This window comes from Procambarus clarkii, chromosome 27 (assembly GCF_040958095.1).
Source record: "Procambarus clarkii isolate CNS0578487 chromosome 27, FALCON_Pclarkii_2.0, whole genome shotgun sequence".
In the NCBI taxonomy this organism is placed as follows: domain Eukaryota; kingdom Metazoa; phylum Arthropoda; class Malacostraca; order Decapoda; family Cambaridae; genus Procambarus; species Procambarus clarkii.
In genome coordinates, this window is record NC_091176.1 from 20,767,888 (window position 1) to 20,776,505 (window position 8,618).

Genomic DNA, 8,618 nt, shown 5'->3' on the forward strand with positions numbered 1-8,618 from the left:
TATTATTGTTCTTCTGCTCCTTATATCTTGTGTCCCATGTTTATTATCTCCTCAGTCATATAAGCAAAAAAAGAGGTGGAAGGAACCCTCAATCTATGTAAACGTGCATATGTTGTGTGTGTATATATATATATATATATATATATATATATATATATATATGTTGTACATGTTGTACCTATAGTAGCCAGAACGTCGTACTCGGCCTACTATGCAAGGCCCGATTTGCCTAATATGCCAAGTTTTCCTGATTTTTTTTCCTTTTTTTCTTATTAAATGATAAATTTATCCATTTCATTATGTATGAGTTTATTTTTTTTTTGAGTTAAAACTAACGGAGATATATGTCCCAACCTAACCTATCCATCCTAACCTAACCTAACCTAAACTAACATAACTAAATCAATAATTTATGTTCTTAATATAATATACCAAATATATTTTAAATAAGCTTATTGGAAACAATTTATTATTAATAGAAAAAAAATCACTCGGGTTATTAGGCAAATCGAGTCTTGCATAGTAGGCGGAGAAGTGCATTCTGGCTACTAGGTACGACATATATATATATATATATATATATATATATATATATATATATATATATATATATATATATATTTATATATATATATATATATATATATATTATATATATATATATATATATATATATATATATATATATATATATATATATATATATATATATATATAAATATATAAATACACATATATTTAATATATATATTTCTTGATATTCAGAAATTTTATTACATTTGGCTGTCAGTCTCCTGTACACGGCAGCTTGACAGTATGTGATACCGGCAACAAATACTAACAAAGTAACACAACTTCAAAATCAATTGTTGGATATCTAAGGTGAACCTTAAGTGTCACTGAGCATAAAGATCTTAACATCCTCTTGCTAATTATTTGCACACAATTTAACTTCTGGTGAATTTTCAAGGTGAATTTCAAATTTCATTAGAGGCTGTAATGGAAGTTTAAAGAAAATCTTATTTGGTGTTCATTAACCCAGTGTCAGACTATTTACATTCATGTGATAATTTATATCTAATAAAACACCCTAAAAACTAGCGAACAATTAATAAATTGTGAAAAATCTAGTAGCTACTATTCAGTTAAGATTTTCATCGTCATACACTGTCAAACATTATGAACAGTGCCCCCACCCTTTCCCCTAACGACGGAAGGAGTGGACAGCAACTATTCATAACACTTGTCATTGTTTGGTATTTAAAAAGGTCAGGCAGTCCTGGCGTGGTATCAAAGTCACGTTTCTCCAGCTACTAATTCAAAATTTAACATGGTATAAGTTAAACGTAAGATTCACTGTAGGGAACTGCTTCTCCAGTATTTGCAATATAATTACGCGCTTTTTTCAGTCTATAAAAGCCAGCTTTAGAGAAGTCTTCATGAAAATTATATTGTGGTAGTGAAAGAGTTACTCACCTGTTGAGCGTAAATAATAAATATATCTAAATATGACTGCCTCATGATTCAATGTTGATAATACGTTAAGGATACTTGGAATTAACTAGTGCGAGTATTTATTAACTTACTCGTTTACTGTCGACTGTTGATACCATTTATGTGGAGATATACTATGGTTTAAATTGTCTGTGGTAGACTCTTTGATAAACTATATAAAGGAATCTGTTATTTGGCAAACACTAATCATAAGATTTATCCATTAACTCTTACGCCTTCATATTTTGCACCGACCACAGGAAGTTCTCTTTGCCTTTTTCTCCAGACTACCTCTATGAAACTCTTCTGTCCTTACTCAACCGACTATAAAAACCCTGTACACCATTCACTGACCATAGAACGGCCCCTGAATACCCATCACTGATCATAGAACAACCAATTTACACTCGCCCTCGTATCACAGAACATCTCTCTTGCACTTGCAATGGTAACAAATAAAACAGCAAAATAATCGACAAAAGAGCAAATCCCTAACACTTACCGACCACAGGACTATCCCCTCACTCCCCATGCACTTATCTCCCTCTCATGCATGCATGTGTATTTTCGTTTGAGCTGCTTACTTTATTTTTTAAGTAATAATTCAGCAATTTCCATTGTCCTGAGAATAGGTTGAATTTGATTATTGAATGTAATATAGAAATACGCGAAGCAACAGCGTAGTATGCTCTGGCTTTACCAAAAGTTGCATTTTCAAGAATATAAGGTATTACGAGGAACAATTAATAATGTTTTTTTAAGGTTTTAGAGATTAATTACAACCTGAATGTGTTAAAAATTCTTATGAATATTTGTTTATTTATTTTAACTTTAATTCTAAATATGACCCAAAAAGTATAACAATCAGAACATATTTAAATATATATCAGAGGTAGACCTCTTTTGTACCTTATATACTTAAAACAGTATGAGCTTGTTCCTAGCAGTGGCTGAGGACCATGAAGCAGATTTTACAAATTAGTCTCATAATATTTGCTTAATATATTTAACAGAAAAAAGTATTTGTAACGTAGTTGAATTTTCATGAGGTCTAGTGAAAAATCACCAGGTTGATCCCAGTCACCGTTTCTTTTTTTATTTTATATATATTATTTCCAGGAAAGGGTAGATTTATTTGTCGAGATATGTTTTCAAAGCTGATACTAAGAGAACATTTTTATTTCACACTCTTAAGCTTAACCTAAGAATTAGCGCAATATCATGTTACTAAAAATATGCATCTCTCGGCGAATCCAATATCTATCCCTGATAAAAAAAAAACGGGTGTAAAGAGGATTATCTTGGGGCAACAAGGCAGATGGTGGCACAGGTGTTGATCCCACCCCTTCCAGGTTTGCCGGACCCTCCCGTGGACGTGCAGGTGGAGCCAGGCCCTCAAGACGGATCACTTCTCGTCACTTGGCTACCTGTCACCATCAACAGCACCGGCGGCACTTCCAACGGCGCTCCCGTCACCGGATACGCTGTCTATGCCGACGGCAAGAAGGTCACCGAGGTTGAGAGTCCCACAGGTGAGTCTTTCTGCCATTTGGTGAGAGATACTGATTATTTTTATTAACTTGGATAGGTGTGTGATTGTTTGGAGGTTTGTTGGTATATTTGGATGTGGGCGGGTTTTCCGGTCTGTGGTAAGATTGGGCTGTATATAGGCGGGTTTGGATATGTGTGGGTGTTTTTGGATGTTTATGGCCTGTTTAAGTTTCATGTTTGTGTGTGTGTGAGCGCTATGAGGTGTAATTTAGGCATAGTTGGGCGTGTTTGTAAGTTTGTGAGTCCGTTTCGATGTTGAAGTGTTTGGGTATTCGTACTAGATGCACTCACATGCATGTATTTGTTGGACAGAGTTTCCAAACATTATGATGAACCACAAACCTCAGATGGCTTGAATGAATGTGAAGTTTATGTTTAGGAAACAGTAAACAATTTATTACACATGATTTAAATTCATTAATCTTATCATCAATGCTGTTTTCTCTGCTCATTGAGTCTTTGTTCACTCTATAGTAAGTTAGTAATTACAAATACCCTCGAGCTTTTATGTTTATACACAGCGCAATACATAGTCATTATTAGTTTACCCATATGTTCATGAATGACATCTTGTTCTGTATTTCCTACCCTCTTCATTGCTTCCAATCATATTCATTGACCTCCTCTGTAACCATCCATTCCTTCTACCCCCACCATCTGATTTAACTGGGATACGTTACGCGGACATTTGATACGCATTGCTACACGAAATATAAAATTGGGTAAGCTCTTTTTTCATGGCATACAAATTCCCCCTCAAAAGCACATCCGAGCATCACACGAAAGACGTTGGTGCGTACACCTTGTCAACCATTCATAATCCTTATTCGTAGAAGGATACGAACAAGCTTTGGGACGTCACGAGGCTCCTGCCAATCGATCTGATTGGATTTTCCTATTGCTTGAACTGATATGGGATAAATAAGACGTGAAAAATTGCAGCGTGCAAGGTTCCAGCCGGTTTAGTTCTTACTGCTGTGGATGCGCAAGCTGGATAGCTTATTATCGATGAGATCTCATTACTCGGAGAGAATATTTCTGTCGGCATACTAGCCTTTGATCTGGACTTCAAACGGATGCATTTCTCCGTAAGTATTTTTTAATAAATATTTGAAAAATGATACATATTTTCCTGTACTTTATTTTCTGCTTCAAGGGGCTATAATAAATAAATACGCATGTATCATTGGCTATATATTATTTGCCACCAAACGTACTGATGTACATGTCTTTTTTAGGTTCACTTTCTCTTATTGCTGAATCAGTCTTGCACGCCTGGTAGACCTGGAAGAGCCGTCTCAAATTCTGGATCCTACAAAGTGGATAAAAAAAAAGTGAATTTGTTTGTAGCTTTACAAACAAATCAAAGATTTTAGGATTGTTCGTTAATATTTGATGAAAAATTAAATCACAATCGTTATTCTAACATCAATTTTGTTTTTCGTTGCTATTGATGTGTGTCTGAGATCGCTGTAAATAAAACTGTATTCTCGCATAATATTAATGTGGTGCTGAATTCCGTAAAATTCTCACTGCCATTATCCAGCGTGGCTTATAATAGGCACACTCGCTGACCTTGCTTGACCATTCTCCAGATTTTACTAGACCCTACTGTAGTCCTTGCCTAACCTTCGGGCAGACCCTGCTAGGCCTTCTAGCAGACCTCACTAGACATTATGTATACCTTGCAAGGCCTTATTATTAATATTAATTATTATTTACTATTATTTATTATTAATAATAATTTATATTTATTATTATTAATATTAATAAAGCAGACACGCTGCATTACTACCTTCATAATCATTATAAGAATCATAAAATGTTTTATATTACTCCCTCAGGTGACCACGCCCTAATTGACCTGACGAAGATACCAGGTTCGAGCCCAAGCAGGTGACGGTGCGGACTAAGAGCAGGGACAGTGTATCTGGTGACTCTGTGCCCAGTCAGATACCCACCCACTTCGGCCGTGGGCGTGGCCGAGGCAAGGTGAGCTCCTATGTCCCGATTATTGTGACCGTGAAAGATTTTGCAGCTTTTGTCACTGGATGATGAGTTTCTACTTCATCTGTAGCTTATTGATGGGTTTCTAATTTATCTGTATATTTTGAAAGCGTCTCTCTACTTCCTCTATATATTTGTAATGTCTCTACTTCCTCTGTATATTTTTCATGTGTGTACTTCCTCTGCAACCTGTGATAAGTCTACTTCCTCTGTTGCTTGTGATAAGTTTCTATTTTCTATGTACCTAAACAAACACACACACACACACACACACACACACACACACACACACACACACACACACACACACACACACACACACACACACACACACACACACACACACACACACACACACACACACACACACAGCACACTCATCGGTCCTGGAACCAATTAAATTTCTAATATACGTAAATGACATGTCAACAGGAGTCGAGTTTCATTGTAGATGTTAGCGGACCTCGCGAAATTAATGAAAGGAATTATGACGGATTCCTGTCTCAGAATAAGTAGAGGAAACAAAAACAAAATTACACGAAAATACACCAAATATTTTATATACTAATGCCCTATATAACAAAAATGTAACTGATAAATACATAAAAAAAATATGAATTACAAACTGCATGGAGTAGTGGTTAACACACTCGGCCCCTTAAAGTCAGGACCTCTGTTCGAATCTTGGAAGGAGAAGAGCGATTGGTCACCCAATCCGTCCCTCCATTCGGCCCAGTGCACCCAACAGTAATTGGATACGTAGGTGTTGAAAGATTGCTGGGGCGTGATCTGCGATTAGCATGGCGCAGGGTAACCTAACCCGATATCACTAATACAATATGTATCAATTTAGATTAGGTTATATAATTTTTTTAGAACCAAGAAGTCCGAGATCTTCTTTACCGAGATTATAATGACCGGTGTATATATTTACACTGAGAATAAGACCTCAGGTCCCATGCTAAGGATACTAATAAATTACTTTGTATCAAGCACGTACTAGGAAGTATTAGGAAGTACTAGGAAGCCTCGGAAGAGCCTTTCACATGTCTTTAAACTATTTTACATAAATTAAAGTAAGACGACGTGAAGACAGCAACAGTGTGATGGTAATTAGAATATGTTCACAACGTTTATCCTGTATAATGCAAATACATAAAAATTATGTATAGAATGTTTGCAGCTAAATAGATTTTACCATGATTCTGTGTTAAGTAGGGAGAGACAGTGAGGAAAGAACCTTCAGCTTCTCTTTACCTCGTATATCCAACCAATACTAGTATCTTAACTAGGAATTTTAGTTGAACTGTTTCAATAAATATTAGTAGAGACCAATATGTCTCTTAATATGGGAGTCCGCTAAGTCTCAACCTGCTATTCTGTCATTATTAGCAGTCAGACACAGACAAACGCAGCTTCATCTCTCCCTTCCCTCTCTCTCTCCCATTCTTCCTCTCTCTCTCTCCCATTCTTCCTCTCTCTCTCTCTCTCTCCCTCTCTCACTCTCTCACACCCTTCCCCCCCTCCGCCTTCCAATTATTCCTTTTGCGCTTCTGCACGAAACTATTATACACCTGTTTTATATATATATATATATATATATATATATATATATATATATATATATATATATATATATATATATATATATATATATATATATATATATATATATATATATATATATATATGTATGCAATAGGAATAAAACTAGTTACAAATTCTTGATATGTTGTGTTAACCATTATTTTATTTTATGCACTGTGCATATTTTGTTTATTGGTTTCCTAGAATCCCTTATATAATTTGCGTATTTATGTCTGTTTCTAATTAAGTTCCTCTTTGATGTAATGCATTAATTTTTAATTGCATGAGTTTTATAAATCACCCCAGCTTACTTTTAGTTTTTTGGTTTATTTAGCCTCATTCCCCTCCCCTCCCTCATCTCAACAGTTGCAGAAGATGATGAAATGTTGAACTCAGACATGGATCGCCCCTCCGAGTTGTCAGATATTGCTGAAGAGAGTGAAACTGAGTTGTCTGAAGAGGTAACTAGACGCCTGTGATAGCACCATCGCTTCTTCTTCTCCTATACGCAATTGTATTTGATTGGTTGTCTGAATGTAGCCAGGTTTCTCATTTAGTTTTATATTTTTTTAGTTATAAAGGACATCACATGAAGTCTGTCTGTATATGATTTAAATTAATTAATTTGTACATTTAGTGAAGTATTAACCACTGGGCCTCATTTATGATTCCTTGAGTGTACAATATGTCAATTAAGCCAGCTCGTCAACTTTTAAAGCAAGGTATTACGAAATCCAGTGTATATGACTGTCTCATTTAAATTATTTTATTTTGTAATGGTTTTAACGTTCAAGTTAGAACTAATTCAAAATGTGCTCTTTACTTGTCACACATATTTATCACGGTCCTAGAACACATCTTGTATTTAAACTCACCAGAGAAATTTTATGTTGGCTTATCCAGAGTTGACGAGTAAAAAAAAAAAATATTTCTACCATTTGCTTGAGCCTCATGAAAATATATAATATAATCTTAGAAAGTTATATGTAAGACAGCTTATTGAGAGTACAGATATTTTGTTTTTACAGACAAGCTTTCCTGTGTGACCTGCTGGCGAGGGTCGAGTCATTTTCGTGGGGACCTGTAGATCAATATCGAGAGTTGGGAGGTGCTGGCTGGGCGGGGTTGGGGTGGGGGAAGATCCTGGGACGTGAGGCATGGCGCTGGCGGGGAGGGGCATGGGGGAGCACGGTGAGGGCGTACAGGGGGTAGGACACACCAGGTGTAAGACTCGGCCGGCAGTGGCTGCGAGGGCCTCGGCCTGACTGCTGTTTTAAGATCAGTTCTCTTATCTTGACAGGACATGCATGCCGATGGCCATAAACCAGGCCCGCAACATGGCCTGCCTGGGCCACACCACGGTCCCGTTGGCCCACACCACGGCCCGCCTGGCCCTCACGCTAGTGGCCCTGGGACTCTACGTGATAGATTATTGGGGCGTCGTGGAGCCCCAGCTCCAGGTGTTCGAACTGATCATTTGGGTCAGACCATCTTGGACCACGAAGATAACCTCAGCGACAAGGAGATCTACCCGGGCCACCAACAGGGGCAACAGGGCCCCCACGCCCCCATCCCGGCCATAGGTGAGTGTTGCCACGCCCTCTGAGTCCACCCCGACCACCTGCGGCCACGGGAGGAGTGGTAGCAAAGCCGCATGTGATGGCGCGGGCGGCAGGTGCTAAGAATGTCTGGCTCACCACACTGCTGCTGCTGGCGATGCTTCCACACCGTAAACATTGTTCTGCTTGCTTCACTCTCTTTTTACTCATGCTAATAAATCTCATTAGATTGAAAAATTCTTGTATCTATAGAGCTATAGGAAAATTCATGAATAACCTAAATAATATAATGAATAATAAGTATAATTTGGAATTAACTTTATTCAATATATGAGGTACCGTAAATAAACTGAGGTTTCATTTCATATTTAAGGTTCCGTATCTATAGATAATAGTTTTCATTGGGCAAGATGAATAAGA

At 37.1% G+C, this 8,618-nt stretch overlaps 1 protein-coding gene across 15 annotated transcripts in view; it reads left to right on the forward strand.

Annotated features, from left to right (window-relative positions):
• The window catches only part of LOC123762528 (peripheral-type benzodiazepine receptor-associated protein 1), a 289,954-nt gene extending 281,876 nt beyond the window's left edge, over nt 1-8,078 (forward strand). For all 15 annotated transcript variants that reach the window (XM_069332422.1, XM_069332412.1, XM_069332416.1 and 12 more), the window contains 3 exons: nt 2,847-3,026; nt 4,890-5,037; nt 7,940-8,078. In XM_069332422.1, the coding sequence (XP_069188523.1) occupies nt 2,847-3,026; nt 4,890-4,945 (236 nt within the window). In that variant the 3' untranslated portion in view covers nt 4,946-5,037; nt 7,940-8,078. The remainder of the gene's footprint in view (nt 1-2,846; nt 3,027-4,889; nt 5,038-7,939) is intronic.
• The last annotated feature ends 540 nt before the right edge of the window (nt 8,079-8,618 follow it).